This window comes from Cryptomeria japonica, chromosome 1 (assembly GCF_030272615.1).
Source record: "Cryptomeria japonica chromosome 1, Sugi_1.0, whole genome shotgun sequence".
In the NCBI taxonomy this organism is placed as follows: domain Eukaryota; kingdom Viridiplantae; phylum Streptophyta; class Pinopsida; order Cupressales; family Cupressaceae; genus Cryptomeria; species Cryptomeria japonica.
The window spans coordinates 674,031,197-674,049,844 of NC_081405.1; the positions used below are offsets into that span (position 1 = coordinate 674,031,197).

General features: G+C 29.7%; 1 protein-coding gene across 4 annotated transcripts; it reads right to left on the reverse strand.

The window, feature by feature from the left end:
• Window positions 1-72: 72 nt before the first annotated feature.
• On the reverse strand, window positions 73-10,146 carry LOC131026761 (high mobility group B protein 15). Of its 4 annotated transcripts, none has more exons than XM_057956703.2 (7): window positions 10,002-10,146; window positions 8,504-9,070; window positions 6,796-6,874; window positions 1,853-2,018; window positions 1,633-1,761; window positions 1,062-1,465; window positions 73-926 (listed from the first exon to the last, which is right to left on the reverse strand). In XM_057956703.2, the coding sequence occupies exons 2-7, from the start codon at window positions 8,863-8,865 to the stop codon at window positions 465-467; spliced, it is 1,602 nt and encodes a 533-aa protein (XP_057812686.2). In that variant the 5' UTR covers window positions 8,866-9,070; window positions 10,002-10,146; the 3' UTR covers window positions 73-464. The 4 variants fall into 4 exon arrangements, with proteins under 4 accessions (XP_057812686.2, XP_057812687.2, XP_057812688.2 ...); XM_057956704.2 differs by lacking the exon at window positions 10,002-10,146 and adding an exon at window positions 9,783-9,924; XM_057956705.2 differs by lacking the exon at window positions 10,002-10,146 and adding an exon at window positions 9,759-9,895.
• Between the last annotated feature and the right edge of the window lie 8,502 nt (window positions 10,147-18,648).

Consider the following 18,648-nt stretch of genomic DNA (forward strand, 5'->3'; position numbering starts at 1 on the left):
ACTAAAACAAAAAATAAAATCCTGAGATTGAAAGGGGATTAAAATGGCCATAGAAGAAATAACAGCCTGAGATTAAAACAAAGAACTTTGCTATTAAGTTGATTGTGCTTGATATTGTGGATATTCAAATCTGAACAATCTTTTGTGACTTTGTCGGTTTACCTATTATCTTTCAACTTGGAAGGCCTCAGCAATTACAAGCAACAAAAAAGATGAATTAGTCTGTACTTTACTGGTTCAGAGATGCACACCAACACTGGCAAACTATATTGCTGTTCCTTTAATCAGCTCAGTTACACTGGCTTTAAGGCATACTATACAACAAACCCAGAACCAAAAAACAAAGAAACCCTCAAGATGAATAACTGAACTAAGTGTTAAGCATAGTTTGTCATTACATGTCTATTCTAAATGTGAGTAGTTCATTGGGCTATTCTAATCAGAATCTTGTTAGTTTATTGGAATTATTGTTCTGATACTAATTGCTTACACTTGTCTTCTTGGATGCAACTTTCTTCCTTAATGGACATGGTGGTATCCACTGAACATTGTTGATCTGCTAAAACAGTGCTACCAACCAAAGATTCCAGTTTTTTAGGCACAATGGTATTTATAGTGTCAGACATATCAGGCAAATCCGCCATCTTAAAGCCTGTTGTTTCTGTAACAGATTCATGATTGTCTGGTTGGTGCTCACAGAGACTAGAATGATTGGCAAGATGGAGATTCATTCCCTCAATTGTAGTAATGGAAGTTCCCTGGCATTCAAACTGCAGTCCATGCTGATTTCCCAATTGTTGAATTATTCCTTCATTTCCAGCAATCGACACTTCTGTGTCATGGGACTGCAATTTTTGTTTCTCTTTGTATTCTTGCATTTCACTTCTGTACCTTTCCTTATCCTTCAATCCAAGCTCCTGGTAAACCTGATATATTAAATCAGGATAATATATTAAGAAAGGCAGCACAAAAGCATTTATTTTTAGCTTAAAAAGTAACAAAGAAGACTAATTATGTAGTGGGAAAAGAAAAGTTCATATCAGAATTCATTTCTATCTTACTGATTTTTCTTCTTCATTTAGATTATTCCATGAATCACCAATCATTTTACTGATCTCCCTATCCTTGCCAGGATGCAATGCTTTCAATTTTGTATGCTGCTCAGCAAAGAAAAAATTGTAGCCACTCCTATTTGGCTTAGGATGATCAGGATCCCTTTTCTTAATTTCATCTTTTCTCCTGCGACGGCGACGAGGGCGAACCCCTAAAGCAGCATCCCCATTATTATGAATATTCAAGTAACTAGGTACTTCTGCAAACTGTTCTCTGGAAAATCCTGTCGGCACCTGGTATAATACACCACTTAATTTCTCTGAGCCAACTACCACAGTAACAAGATAACCATGTTCGAACTTTCCATCTATAACTCCAGTGACGGGATGACCCACAGATGATGCAGGGCTAACTGTGAGAAAGCAAAATGAAATATATCTTAGCAACAGTCACTGATTTAAGTTATACAAGAATTTATCTGATAAACATTACTAGTTAAATAGAAAATCCAAGTTATTCAACCAGTAAGCATAAAAAATCTGTTAAAGAGAATTGTTGGAATTGGCAGGAGTTGACAACCTCCAGAAATAGGAGTTGAAGCTCTCCTCTTTTTTTTCCTGATCAGAGGCTGGACTTCATCCAAAGGTGGATTAGCAGGCTCATTTAAAATTGGTGAGTTTGAAACAGGGCTTGGAGCAGGTAGAGCGGCTGAAAAATACAGCAGAAAAGGTCAAAATACTTTTGCCAGATGCATCTCACAACAAAAGAACATGAGAAACATATAGAGAATTCCACCTACTTGGTGGCGGGGGAATTAGATGACCCTGGGCCCCGAAGAAGTAAACTTGCTCATAATGATGAAGCAAGCTAATGTAGTATTTACGTAGAACAAAGGATGCATTGGTTGCTGTTGATGGAAAATTAAACACTGCAGTTATCTCTTTCCATTTCCTGTCTTTGATGACCTGCCAATAACCATAAGGAAGTCTAATCAATCATTTCTCAACATAACAGCACCGGAGCAAAATAGATATGATCATTCAATACCAGACAGGATAGGATAACATGGAAAGCAATTTTTCACCTAATTTCCACACATCCCAAGCAGCTATCATATAAGACAAGCAAAACATTGTAAAAGTATTTCATATTCATTATACCGTTGATGAAAAATAGTCACACAATTACCTTAGTGTAAAATTCCAGCAGAAGTGAACATCAATCACAAACGATCATACCATTATCTTAATGCAAAACTTCAAAAGAAAAAACACAAACAAAAGCATACTTCAAAAAAACCTGATAGCACAGACAAAATGTAACACTATAATGTATGTAATGTCATCTAACCTTACAATCTTAAGTTTTGTGGTCTAAGTTAAATTTCCTAACCTTACAATCTTAAGTTTTGTGGTCTAACCTTGTGTCTTGAATGAAGTATAAGAGGTAATGTTTACTCTTCAAATATTCAAATTCAAAAGTCTTCCCTCTCTTTTGGAGGTTCGATTTGGTTGGAATCTTTGGACGGCCCATTTGCCACTTGTTCACTTAATCATGACAACACATAGAAGTTGAAGGGTCATAATTTCTCAGGACACTTGGGGTGGTGGGCCACTTGCATGTTGGACCTTCATTTGCATGCTTTTGACCATAATTGAAGTGCTCATGTGTGGAGGAATTACAATTGGGAAGGAATCTTGCTTGCTATGTGTTGATTGTGTCGACTAGGTGGGAATGTCATACTAACTACATTTATTGCTTAAACCTTGATTTAGGCAGGGGTTGTTGACAATGTAGGAGTTACAACTTTGACCATAATTCACCCAGCTCTTAATGTGCCTCACTTGCAGAGACACCCATGGAAACACAAGAATGGGAATGAGAAGAGCTAGCTTCCCATTTGGTTTGCATGCAGGTTGAAGATAGAGAAGATCTTCATTGTTTTGCAGGCTTTGGGAGTTCAACGTTGATGAGACTTTTAGATGATAAAATTTGAAGATATGTGGGATCGAACATTTCTATGCTAGTATATTTTTCAGAATGCAACTGTTGATTTTGTAAGGGGATGCTCCACATATTGCGGTATTCTTTTGAGTGATGAGATTTGTTTTAGAAGTGTGAGATCAAAAAATAAAGCATTAACGGGTTGCAAATGGGGTTGGGAATGGTGAGTGTTGTTTGGACAGGCTAGAGGTATGTGAAATTTGTTAAAATACTTCCAAAAAAAAAGTAATGAAATCCTACGATTTATTAATGTTGTTGGGTTTCAAAATCATCCAGTTAATGGGCGAGTGTTTTGATTTATATATAGATTTAAATCATCTGATTGCCTTGCATTAAATTTAAATTGTTAAGCTTGGTACAAGGAGGAGGCTACCCAGCATTGGGTCCCCCACCCTGGAAAGCATCACAGACACCAAAACATTGTTCAAAGATGTTGGACTTCAAATAGAGGTCTTTAGAAAACATATTGATGAATAAATTAGTTTTAAGTACTCGATAAATAAAATAAACATGTGAATTAAAGACAATCAAATTTCTTCAAATTTGGCTCAAAAAGTTCAAACACTTCAAAACAATGTGTAAATTGCCAATTCTTATTCTGAAATTCATCACAGCAAGCATTAAGCAAAATGTAGAATTTTTTTTGCTCGCCCAATACTTGGGATTCTACATTAGGCCAACTTCACTGCATAGTGATAGGTAACAGCACCACAGTCAGCTGTAGTGCATTGATCAACATGCTGCCTTGCTAAAAGGGAAAATATAACAATATTACAAGTTTCAAAACTGTAGTGCTGGGAAAAAGAAAGTGATTTGCAAGACCATAGAAATGACTAAGCAAAAGCAACCAGTTCATAAAGTGCGCAAAAAATATAATATACGCTACATGATCAATGGATATGGCAAATATGAACATACACAACTGGAATGGTCAACATGAACCTAGTCTTTCATGATATTTGAATAAAACATATGGGAATCTCAGCTGAAGAAACATCAAAGTAACTTACAATGTCTACTCTCTATTTTTGTGCTCCAAAAGCTTGGACAAATACGGAAAGCGCCTCAAGGGTGAAAAGCTCAGAAGTGTGAATGTATTTCTCATTCCTCCTCCCTACTGCAAGATTCTTAAAGAAGCTTGTGTACTAAGTTTAGATGCTTGTTTACTAAGTTTACCTCATTGCCTTGTGATAATCACTAGCATGAGGAAAAAGGACTCTTGTGTAATGACTACTCATTAAGGTCATATTGAGATAAATAGAAACTAGAAGTATTAAATTCAAAAAAAGTTAAATACCTATTCTCTTGAAATTATGTCTATTAGACTATTTACTAATACTCAATTAGAAATTGCAAATATCTTATGAAATTCATTGCCAATATTGATGATATTAGGTCAATTACTAATACTTGATTAGAAAATTTCATTGTGCTTTAGTTATTTTGAGAACAAATATATCCTGCTAAATTCTGTTCAGCAATTAATTGCATTCTTTGGGCCCAAAATTGACTTGAAGAAAGTTCTATTTGTTGGTTTTGCGATTCAAGTGCACAGAAACCATTAAATGGTGAATTAGTACCAGAATTGGATTCTGAAACAAATCTCCTGTGGGTGCGTCCAGAGTTCTTTTTTTCAGATGCCAAAAAATGTTTAGTGTTTCTAGTTTGATCTTTTAGATATTCCTAAGGTCTACAGTGTTGATTAGTGAACTTAGAACTTATCTAATAAGAGATTCTAGTTTAGTCTTTCTGATATCAACAACTGAATTTTGATTATTATAATTTTAGGCAGGCCATTTTTTGTAAACTACATACAGACATTATACATCAGCACATCCTCAGCGATGAATGTAGATCATACACCCCTCAGCATAGATATTAAAGATAGTGTCTACATCCCACGAGTACTTTTGTACCAAAAAAATTCTAATATATTTAAAATTCTTGCCATAGCAGTAAAACCTTCCGCTTAATCAGCATATGACACCACTTTATGACCAGTACTGTTGCTGAAAAAACTTATACTGAAAAGCTGGTAAGATTACAAAATGACAGACATTTCCCATGGGATATTTAACATTCTATCATTATGTATTCTAGCATTATGTAATTGGTTTGATAATATCCCATTTCTTCAGTATCTATCCTTCAGACTGACTGCAAATGCCTTCCCAGAGATTATTCCTAGAATCAGATATACATATGCATCTGCTTATATTATTTTTCAATTTTTGCTGATATGAGGTATGTTTTCATTCTCATGATGGAGGGGGTTAGGACCTTTGTGATTCACTAATAGGAGCATCAATACCCTGATAAATTGATCAGCTCATTCTCTCAATGGTTTGACTCGTATATTGGCAAATCTGGTAAGCATATTGCTCAAACATGAATTAACCAATGTAGGAAAGCCAGCCCAACTATTCAATTTCATTTGCATCCATTCAATATGATTAAGTATATCTTAATTTGTGTGCCTTGTTACAGACACCTTGGACTCGATTTACAACATGCTACTTAGTAGGAGCAACAAACACTTCTTTTCCACTTAGGTTCATAGATCTTCTCTTGTGTTGCAAATTTGAGTTTCAACTAATTGACTTCAAGGGAATTGAATCAGCATTAATACAACCTGTAGTTTTAAAATAAGATAAGGGTGTTTTCTTTGTGAGAGTTTCAACTTTCAGTATTCCACAGCCCCATTCAAATGGCAAACAGTTAAAACAGGTAGATAGATTGATGTTAACTTTGGATCTTAATTTCAGGAAACTTAAAGGCCCATCTTTAGAGCTTTCCAAACATGTTAACTACTCATATGATGTCCATAAACATAATAACTAACATTAAATGTGAAGTTTTCACTAGCTTCCTTACATTTTTATTTCCAGCCTACAACAAAGTCAGAAATAAAGCCAATTTTAGGTACACCTAACATCACTAAGCTTACAAAACTAATTTAGTACTGGCATTCTATGTACACGTATAAAACTTAAGATGTGCATCATGTCCACTATCATATAATAAGTGAAACTTTTAGCTATGTCTGAAAGTTTCTGCTCTCCATATATCTTCAAAATTTTATTTAATTGTCTTGGAAAGCTTTTGGAGGCAAACACAAACACACAAAGTATTTTGAATTGTTGTTCTCAAAGCTACCCTGTCAAAAATGTATCCAGGTATAAAGCATATATCTAGTGTAGTAAATCTAAACTATCAAAGTACTAATCGATCTATAGCTGAAGTTCCCACCAATTCTCAATTCTTCCAGTTTACACTAGTTCTCTTGTTGTTAGAGAGCAAGAAATAGAGAATCACAATCTATTTCAGTTTCACAAAAACAATAGCAACAAAAACTCTATCAAATCAAAGCTTAGAAGGCACAGGATGGTAATGAAGCTGCTGCAATAATTACAATCACAACTAAAGAATACTGGTAATATCTCACTATCATACATGAAACACAATTAGCTTCACCACTTAGTGCCATTCTTGTTTATATTCATTAATATAAAGCCATACATATAGACAATTGTGACAACACTTAATGATAAAGAAAGCATGATTAGACAAAATGTAGTAAGGCAAGAAGAATAATGTGGAGAAACTAAATAGAATAATTAATAGACCCAACATAAGAGAAATGGATAAGATATACATCACCAATCAAGTATATAAAAAGTCTCATACATATGTCAAAACAAATATTGGCCATAGAATTTAAGGCTAGAGGTTTCTTACTTGTTTCAGACCTCCTCGAGAAGTAACTTCCAGGTATAAAAGACGCAAATCCAGTTCTTTGCCTCCAATAGTTGGAACCCTTCAAAGAAAAACATGCTAAATTTAAAATTGAATCATGAACCAATACTTTATTTCTGCAGCCGTAATACTTAGCCATTGTCCTTGACTCTTTTATACTGTATGATCTTTGTTGAATACAAGGCACCTGTCCCTATCATAACTAGACTACTTACAAACACCAATCCTTTCACTATACAATACTTTCTGTAAAGATATAAAACACTTTTGCACCTCCATGCAGGCATTTCTACAATTTTTATAGTAAACTGTAGAGGTAAACACAAAAGACATGAATATTTGATGCCATAAATCGATTGGTAAAAGTTCGCAAGAGTGAATCTATAAGTAAGCATACGCTAGAGGTGTCGATACCGAGGTCAATGACATCAACTAAGGTTTTAATCTTGAGAAGTCTCCCACCTCATCAGCAGGCACAAACCCTTGTAAAACTTAGACCCACATGTAAGATTGACCCTTTGCATAAGGTTACAAAATCAGACCTTTAGCAGGTGCTTGAGACTGCAAAAACAGGCTGTTGATAAATATTGCAATAAATTTCAGCTCCATCAAGAAAATTTGACAAAAAATCTAAATAAAAAAGGTGTAACCATAAAATAATGCTTCACCTAATTAATAATTTTTGTATACCATGAGGTGGATTTTCCTATTAGAAATTTCACGGAATGAAACACATTAAAATAACTTTGATATGATTGTAGCATTGCCTAAATGTTAAAGAATGCTACTATTGTAATTTGCTGGCAGGTTGTAGTACAGTTTCACCCTCAATCTTAATATGTTGTGTAATTTAAACATCATCATAAAGCTTCCTAATTAAAGAGTAAAGAACACTACAATATCCGCACATGAAAACAGGAACCTTCAGCAATTTTAATGAAATTACATCTATCATGACTTCCAATACATTCAGTTACTGTTTGATACTCTTTGCACTAACGATGTTCAATATCTTTAGCAAATTGAAGAAAATTTATCCCAAGATTTAGAAAAGAATTATGCAATCTATGGGAGAGATGGGAGAACTTAACAAATTCACACAAGATACAGGAAACAGACAATGCAATCTGTTGGTTAGGTATCACCTAAAATATACATAAGTACAAATAGAATTTTCGTTTTAAAATGTGGACCCAAAAACAACGGAAAAAAGCTCCATGACATGCTTGGTTAAAGAAAAGCTATTACAAAATTTGGGCTGAAACAAAACCAAGCGAAAAACAGACCTTTTTCTAGCTCTTTTAGCAAGGTTTATATTCTCATCAAAGAACAAAGCTACAAAGCCTCTGAAGTAAAAGTGGCTGCATATCATTAGTTTCATACATAAATCTTAGTCCTAGGTTCCAAAAAAACACATTAAATTCAAAGAAACATACAAACAAGGAAAACACTCTTATGCAATGCTTGTTTAAAAAAGAATTTTCTAGTGATTAGGACTAAAAAACCAACCCAAATGGAAAACAAGCCTTTTTCCATACTCCCTACTCTAAGCATAATCTATATGATTATATCAGTATCAAATAACATCAAACCTGATGGAACACTACCAACTTACATTAATTCTCCATATACTAGTTTTATCTAGGTGCAAAAAAAACTTGAAATTTGAAGAAAATAGTATACAACTTACATGAATTTTGTACCAATAGCAGCATGAAACTTGTTTAAAGTATCAAGGAACACTTTAGTATCGGCAACCGCTTCTTCATTTTTTAAAACTGGTTGGGGATAAATCTTGTTGATTGGGGTTGCTCCTTGTGGTGGTAAGAAATTGGGAACCAATGCACCATCAAATGCTTCTTCGTGCTTGACAACTGACTGGGCACAAATCTCATCGCTTGGTATTGTTCCTTGTTGTGATGAGGAACTAGGAACCAAATGACTGTCTTTTGGAGAAGACGGGGATGGTATGGGTTGGCTAGACAATCGAGTTTCATTCTGAACTTGCTCCTCTTGAGAAATGTTATTGATATCAATGGGCTGGTCTGACATAGTATGGAAGAAAGCAATGGTGGAGCAGGAGGCTCCTACCGACAACTGAAATAACAACAAACTAGAATCTATTCTGCCCCAGGAATTGAATTGTGTTGTTCTAGTAGGAACAATGTGTGTACTTGTGAATGCTGGAATATAAGGAAGTTTTGTAGGTACAGACAAGCCACACAGATCTTCTTGTACCCCTCAAAGTCACACATATCTGCACATACAACATAGGACATTAATAAAACTGAATGTACCTTATACCCACTTAAGAGACCATTAAAACTGAATCTACCAGCTTACAAAATCAATAAAATTGCAGAGACCCACATGTGAAAACAGTCGTGTGCAGGTAGAAGAAGCAGCTAAGCACATACACTCCACCAAAAAACATAAAACTAACACAATTCCATAGAAAAAGCAATAAATCCCTCATGGACACCATAGAAATGCAAAGCTCACAAATTCCCTTAAATGCATCCCCTACTCAAAAACCCCAACCAATCTAAATAGAAATGTGTATATACAATAACATACACACAAAAACAGACTCCCTAAATAAGCCCACAGAATATATACAGTACCACCACCTCTGAACTAGCCCGCCAAAAACACAAAAGACCAACCCAGTGGATCACCACCTGAATATACACCCAACAAATGAAAATGACTGCTTCCCACATTCAAACACACCATAACCAGAAGGACAATTCAGATAATATAGAGAACAAATATATTGGGCTATATCAACTCCTCCATTATCAGAGAAACACCATGCAGAAACAGTTCTAGAACACCAAATAACACATATATCATACCACAGCTAAGAAAACAACAGACCGAAACAACATTTAAAGTGTGTGTTAGAGTTATATAGAATTATAGCATTCCCTCCATAAACCAACCTTCTAATCTCAACTTAAATATACCTAAAACAGAGAGTTTCCTTCCTCTCAATGAAAAATGTCCCCACACAGAGTTTGAAAAGATCGATGATCTTTTTCTTTTCCAAAGATTATAGCTTGCTATCCTATGTAGAAACATTATACTCTTCCCAAAAATCTATATCGCCCACATATATATTTTTTTCATATACAAACATATGCTCTCTCACATAAACCAAAAAAATAAATTGCAGAGGATTCTACCTGTTCGGTGCAGAAAATCAACCGAATTCCATATAGATCCTATCAAATCAATCTTTATCTCATCATCATCATCTTAATCATTCATTACCAATTAAGGTAATGAGATTAAATTGACAAATATTTAATACCCAATTGATTTTTGGGTGGTTTTATAATTAATTTCCTCACTCCTCCTTGTTGCTTTGGATGAATTTATTTATTGGTTTAAATTTAGAAAGACTTGGTAACCGTTGATTTGATGACACGTTAAGCTGAGACAATCTGACGGCTGGAGGTTCTCTTATATGTGTTGAGTAGATACAGGGAAACTGAAAAATAACTATTATTATGGTTTTGTTTTTAACTTATGTAAAGGAGCACTCAACTATAATTACGAGATTATAGGTTTAACACCTCCATGCATGCATTCTTTTGCATCATGTTCTTCTTCATTCACACTTATTCGCCCGATCTTTCTATTAAATGTTTGAGTTTCATGGCCTTACTCTCGCATTATTATTTGTCAATCTTTCAATAAACTTTAACTAAGTCTAGTTTTTATGAGTTGATAGTAATAATTACCATCATAGTCTAGTAAGCATCCACCTCTTTAAGAGAGTACCTATGTAAGGAACAAGGTTGGTTGGTTTTTTTTTTTTTTTTTTTTTTTTTTTTTTTTTTTTAAAGAGAAGTTCAAACTTATAAGTATGGTAGTCTAGTAAGGGTCAAGGTTTTTCAAAGAGTAGTTATAATTTAATATATTTTGTTTTTGATAGTTCAAACCTGTAAGCATGGTAGTCTAGTAAGAGCCAAGGTCTAGGGCCGAGGTCTTTCACAGAGTAGTTTTCGCAATCTAAAGGGAATTATATTAAATTAAAGAGTTTCAATTACAATACTTTTGAAATTAGATTTTAGTGAATGTAATTTTTTATATAATTTTTATATTTTTATATTAATATTATAAAAATAATTGTAAATTATCATAAAATTTGTATTTCGATTTTATGTTTTATTTATATTAGTTTGTTTCTCATAATTATTTAATTAATTTTAACAAAATAATATTAGGTGCTCTTTAAAAATCAAATGAATTAATTACCATACTTTGCAATGATAACTCTTTGCTTCTATCTCCTTCCAGAACAAATTAATTAAATTTATAATTTTTTTGCACCAAAAATATAATGCAATATCATGTATATAAAAACTATAAAAGTAGATGTGTCATATATGTTTATAATTAGTATATATGCATTTTTCAATTATATATATATATATATATATATAAAATCAATTTTTAAGTAAATATCATAAACTATATAACATTAAATTAATATTTATATAAATAATATTAGTTTGATATATATTGATATTCTTTATTTTTATATGTTTAATAATATTCTTAAATATAATATATATTATTATAAAATAATATATTTATTTATAAAATTAATAATAAAAAATAATAATTTTATTCTTTCTTAAATGTTGCTTAAAAATAAAGTGTAGGATGACTCAAGTGTCTGTTGTGTTTGGTGTACATTTTCTAACTCATCCTAGATATTATGTCCTTGGGTGTTGTGTAGTGGTTACTCTCTCATATGTGGCCAATATTGGTCACTAAGCTATGTGAAAATTAGTTTGTGATTGATGTCTTATCACAATTTCGATGAGATGTCTCCTATATTGCATGGGCTAGCATTGAATTTTGAACTTTCTTATGCTTGGAATCAGTCATCGAACTCTTTTATTTATCTATTTTGTGACACTTGTTGCACTTAATTTATTGTTTAAATTGCACAAACTTCTTGATTTAATGTTGAATTGATGAACTCTCCCACCTAGGTTTTTTATTTTTCAAATCTCATGGTGACTATTCTAAATGCTTGACATTGTTGGTCCTATTTGTGTGTTAAGTGTTGTTTTCTATCATGTTCATTATGAGCCTCTGATAGTATGTACAAGGGAGGACATTGCAAATAATACATACCACATGTGATTGTTGAGTAGATATATTTGTAATTCAACAAAAGGATTAAAAGATGTTTTTATAATTGAATGCGATTGCAATTATGTGGGTATATTGCATTAGGGAAGATCATGATAAATTGTAAATGTTGTCTTAAGTGAATGTTAACCACATGTTTTAGGTGATAATGTGTAAGCATGAATACCCATGTTAGATTCTAATGAAGTGTGTATTTGATGTTGTATTATGCTTAAGGCAATCGTTTCCATGTGATTGGATTATGAACTAAATGTAGTAGGATTATTGCATTGTGCTTACTGTATTTTTGCATGAGATTGTGTTGGTAGTAGTATAATCATGTGAATTATTCTTGTTAGACCCTATTGCTAGTGGGTGTCATGGTGTGGTTTAATTCACCTAGAATGCATTTATCTCCTTGTGTGGTTTGAGCTTGTGCAGGAATAATCAGAAAGTCAAGAGAATAAAAAAACTCCCACGTATGTGAAGCTTAGTATATATGCATTTTTCAATTACATATATATATATGTATATGTATATGTATATGTATATGTATATGTATATGTATATGTATATGTATATGTATATATATATATATATATATATATATGTATATGTATATGTATATGTATATGTATATGTATATGTATATGTATATATGTATATGTATATGTATATGTATATGTATATGTATATGTATATGTATATGTGTATATGTATATGTATATGTATATATATATATATACATATATGTATATATATATATGTATATCTATATGTATATCTATGTATATATATATATATATGTATGTATATATATATATGTATGTATATATATATATATATGTATGTATATACATACATATATATATATGTGTGTGTGTGTATGTATATATATATATATATATATATGTATATATATATGTATATATGTATATGTATGTATATATGTATATGTATATATATATGTATATGTATATATATATGTATGTATATATATATGTATGTATATATATATATATATGTATATATATATATATATGTATATATATATATATATGTATATATATATATGTATATATATATATATATGTTTATGATCAATTTTTAAGTAAATATAAAAAAATATATAACATTAAATTAATATTTATATAAATAATAATTAATAAAATTATAAATTTATGTATTTTACAATAATAATGAGGTATCAAGAATCTCCTATTATAATCATATATATAAAAATGAAAATACAAATATTAAAAATATATTTATTTATCTTAAAATTTAATTATATTTGAATTAATATAGAGGGGGATGAGGAAGGGTCCTAAAATTCTATGGTTATAGCTCTCCTAAAAAAATTAAATATATTTTAAAATAAATTTATAAAGTATATTTTTAATTTTAAAAAAACTAAAATATAAATTTATAAGTAAATACAAAAAAAAATATTATATTAAATTAATATTTATATAAATGAATTTTTTTTTGATATATTGATATTATTTATTTATATATAATATATTTAATTATTTATATTTAATAATATCTTAAATATATTATTATAATTAAATATATATTATTATAAAATATAATATTAATATATCTATTTTTAAAAATAATAATAAAGGACATCAATAAATATTATTTTTGATTTGTGTTTATTTTATTTAATTCATAATTTTAATATTAATTATAGATAAAAGTAATAATTAAATCTATAAATTTATGTAATTTACAATTAGTATGAAAAATCTCCTATCATAATCATATATATAAAAATTAAAACACAAATATTAAAAGTATATTTATTTCTTTCAAAATTTAATTATATTTTAAAAAATTAAATACATTTTAAAATAAATTTCTAAATTATATTTTTAATTTAAAAATGATTAAAACAAAATTTTAAATTATATTTTTAACTTTAAAAGGATTAAAACATGCTTGTAATTTATATTTTCTAACTTTTATATATATATATATATATTTTTCATATATTAAAAAATATTAAATATATTTTAAAAATAAAATAAGTTTTTAAAATCATAAAAAAACTAATCTTATAATTTGATATAATGAATGAAAATAATATAATAACAAAAATCAAATCAATAAAACAAGAAATAGTTAATAAAATATCTAAAAGTTAAAATAATATAATAGATACTATTATATATAAAATCATAAAAAAAGGTTGTTATTGTTAGTGTGAAGTGAGATGTTATTAATTTAGTAGAGTTCTTTTCATATTATTCTTAGACTCACTAAAGATTATCTAGATTTTTGTCTCATGTTGACTATGTTTGTTCATAGAGTACTATACTTTTTTTTGTATTTGGTGAGGTAGTGGAGTTTGACTATACCTTCTCATTCTTCATGTTCGCCTTTATAAACAAGGTTACAAAGTTCTTGTCAAATGTTAGCGATGATTTTGTTATAATATTATAGGATACCAAATAGTTATAGAGATATGTATAAGCAACGTGTTATATATTGGTAAAGATGTGAGAAAAGTTTACGACATAAATGTCACAAAATTTGCATACGTTGCTAATGTTTCCATGTCGTGGTTTATAAAATGTAAGAGCCAACATAAAGGTAGACAATTGTTATGTTATGATTATATGGTTATATTAAAGAGGGTTTGAATTTTTTTTTGTTGAATATTGTTGTAGAACAAACTACATGTTTACAACATAAAAGTAACAAAATTTGCATACGTTGCTAATGTTTCCATGTCGTGGTTTATAAAATGTAAGAGCCAACATAAGGATAGAAAATTGTTATGTTATGATTATGGTTATATTAAAGAGGGTTTGAATTTTTTTTGTTGAATATTGTTGTAGAACAAACTACATGTATCCAATATAAGATTATTAAGATCAATGGTTGGATAATTTTAAAGTTTTCGTTGCACTTAATGGTCTAGATTTTGTTTACTTTTCATTTCCATAAGACAAATTACTTTTACACTTTTACACCAAGTTTACTTGCATGTTAGTTTGAATTTCTTTACAATATTCTTCCATCTATATTGAAATTTTATAACTATTTATTTAAAGGTCATATTTGTTTACCATTGTGATATACCTGATTTACTTAATAGTTAAATAAAAGTACTTTTGAATTACGCATACTTATAAAACTCAAGTATATTTCATTTGTAAGTTTTTAAATGTAAGTGAACTATTTTAAAATACATTTATACCAAGACCTTTTTGTTCTATACCAATCACACTAATTAATAATAATAATAAAGTAAGATGGCTCTCAAAATATTAATGGTATCTAAAAAACCTATTTTACTTAATAAAAAATGATATATAAAAGCCATTGAAAATATTATTTACTATGAAATATTAGAAAAAATATACACATTTAAATATTACAGATAAATGAAAAAAAATCATTAATATTTTTCAAACAATTAAAACTCATTATTTTAGTATTAAAAATCAATTTTCTTGATTAAAATTGAAAATTATTGAATTTAGCCCCAACATTTTAAGAGAAGAAAGCATAAAACGAATATGCAATCTTTAAAAAAATTCAAAATAGAAAATTCTCCCATATCGCTTAAAGTTTAAGATCCAATTAAATTGAAGATAATTGATTTTCTTAATATTTTTAATTAAAAAAATTGCATATATACTTTAATAAAGATTAATAGTTTTTTTAAGAAAAAAATCTCAATTTTGATTTGTTAATTTATTTTTTATTAATAACTAATTAAAAAATAGCCCTTGCCAATAGTTTTATGCCTATGACAAGAACTAACAAGGTTCACCTCTTCATACTTGCTTTGCTATTATTTTTAATTAAAAAAAGTTATTAAATTTCAAGATTAATATCATATTTTAATATAAAAAGAGAAAACATAAAATTCATTTAATATTTTAAATATATATACAATAATTTTAACATTTATAATTTAGATTTCATATTTGATAGTCATAAAAACTTTAAAAAATGTTTATAAAAATGATAGATATTCAAATTATTGAAGTTTTATTGACCTTACAATAGAACACAAGAAATACATGTGTTATGCTTATGAAGATGTTAACAATAAATAATTTATAAAATATGTATTTTAAATGAAATTCAAAATATAGATATATCTTACTCTCACATATTTCACATATTATTACATATAAATTTTCATTAGTATAATTATAGTTTAATAAATTCAATAGTAGACAACACAACATTTTATTTTATTCTTTATTTAAATGATCTTTATTTATTTTAATATTTGAAGACTATGATATTTAAAAGAAGATCTGTGTAGGATTTCAAACGTAAAATAGGATAATATTTACTTTCTTTTTTTATGTAGATAAGTGTAAAATTGTTGTTGATTGTGTGATAATTGAAAGAACACTTTAAGACATATATAAGTTTATGGCATGCTTGTGTAAAGTTGAGTTCTTTTTTAGTACACTATTTGAAGTGTTGTAATGTGAATGATTCCTTGATTCTTCAATATGTAAATAAATTTAGTTTGTCTTTAAATACTATGCATAACACCGATTTTTGTAAAAAATGTACTTAATAAATGACTCTAACAACTCAAATTAGGAAATGATAAGAATCAAATCTACATCAGAGATTAGAACCAAATCTACGATCATAAGATAAGGATCAAATCTATGATCACAAAATCAACCCTATTACTATAAAAATGACCTTAGATATCTAAATATATCGAAACACAAATAAATATATGAGATATACGCAATAAAAATTCAAGATTAAAAACTCAAACTCACACAAAATTTACTATTTGTCATATTATACATTAAAACAATTTCACAAAATAAATCTAAAATAAAATAAAATATATAAATATACAAATATCATCATTTATTTATAGGCAACTAGTCAAAAATTGTCCTCCAAAAGTTCCATAGCTTTTGCTTATTTGGTGACAGTGCCCCCAAAATAATCATTGATAATCATTGACAAGATCATTAAAAAGCTCTTTTATTGGTTCATTTTTAAGGTAGTTATATTATATATAGGAATAGGCAAGATTGGTTAGAGAGACCCTTGGCTTGTAGTAGGATGACTTTTTTGATTTTAAAACCACCAAAATTAGATACATTAATAAAATAGAGAATCTCCAAGTGAGATTCAAAAAGTTCCCAAATAAGTCAAAAAATTTGAGTAAAGAAAATATGAAAGAGAGCCTTTGTTTGTTTTTAATTTGCATGATGAGGAACCTTGTGTTTTGTGCACCATGCTTATATTTTATTTAATTTACAAACAATTTATTGGCATCCCATGAAAAATTAAATGATATATACATTTGTCCTTAAGTGTTTATGGCAAAATTTAATTTGCTATTTTGGTCGGCCTCTTTCGTAAGTGAGGAAACGTGCTTCAATATAAATAACGACATTTATTATTGGAGAAAACAAAAATAGGACGTGTAAGGTACATATTCATTTCGAAGAGCTTGGAATGCATGCACACCGTACAATATGTTTGACAGGGAGTTTGTGTTTTTTAAGGCGATTTGATAAATAATTATATAGGGGAAGAGCACCAATAGTCATTATAGCTAATTTTGCACATCTACATAATCTAAATGGTACATTGAATTTTGATGATTTTTTTGATAGCTATTGTTCTAGCTTCTAGGTAGTAAAGATGAATATTGTGGGATATTTTATGCACAAGGGACAAAAAATGGTCATTTAGAAGTGTTGTTCAAACCTACTTTAAGATGCCCCAATTATTATGCACAAATGCCCTAGTAATCGTGGGCTACGGGTATCAATAAAGTTGCACAACTCATCCAATTAAAGTCTACACATTTTAAATACTAGGGATACAAGTGGATGGCTATTGGCACATGTGAAATTTATTAATGGGCTTTTAGTTATCATTGTTTTATTTCTTTAAAGTTAGTAGCTGGGGGGTTGGGTGAGCAAGGAGTGAATGGTCATTTGAACAAGGTGGTAATTGGGCCCTTCCCCTATGTAAGATATGCGAGGGACAACATTATTTTGAAGAAAATGGAAGAAAGTAAAGGATATTTTAATAGATTTTACATAGCAATTCACTAAACGCTAGCTCCACATTTCTTCAAGCTATTATGAATTCGGTTAATAAGATTGATATAAGTTGCAAATAAAAATAAATTTTATTTATTATTTACAATATTTTAAAAAATAGTTGTAACTAATTTTATTTTATTTTTAAAAAACTATGTGTGGTAAGCTTTTTTAACATGATAAAAAATGCTAGCACGACATGCCCTCCGACTCCACATGAAACACTTTTGACCCAAAGCTATGAACCGATGAGGCCACAGATGGTGGACCTCATCCCCACACTTCACTTGATCAAACTTGCAAGCTCAACAACCCAACGAAAGCACAAGGCATATGAGCTTAATGGCCCAACAGGGATTTGAACCTTGGTGGTCGCTTCACCAACAAAGTGTTTTAATCGTGACACTACATGTTTGAAGACTAGTTGTAACTAAATTAATTCCATTATTACATAATAATATTTTTTTTTAACTAATATTTGTAGCTTATCGTGCCAATAGTTTGCGAACAAACCTATCTTTGTGCTCTGCAACTTCCTGCTCTATTTTTTCAAATTTCAAACCTACTTCTATTCCTCGCACATGGAGTCCATGGAGGGTGGGGGCCATGCTCCCAT

Excerpts from the sequence above, each read along its gene's own strand:
- LOC131026761 (XM_057956703.2), bottom strand. The coding sequence starts at position 8,865 with ATGTCAGACCAGCCCATTGATATCAATAACATTTCTCAAGAGGAGCAA. Across the intron at positions 6,875-8,503 it reads GCTATTGGTACAAAATTCAT|GGTTCCAACTATTGGAGGCA; the intron begins GTAAGTTGTATA and ends TTTTCTTTGAAG. Across the intron at positions 1,466-1,632 it reads TTCAACTCCTATTTCTGGAG|TTAGCCCTGCATCATCTGTG; the intron begins GTTGTCAACTCC and ends GCTTTCTCACAG.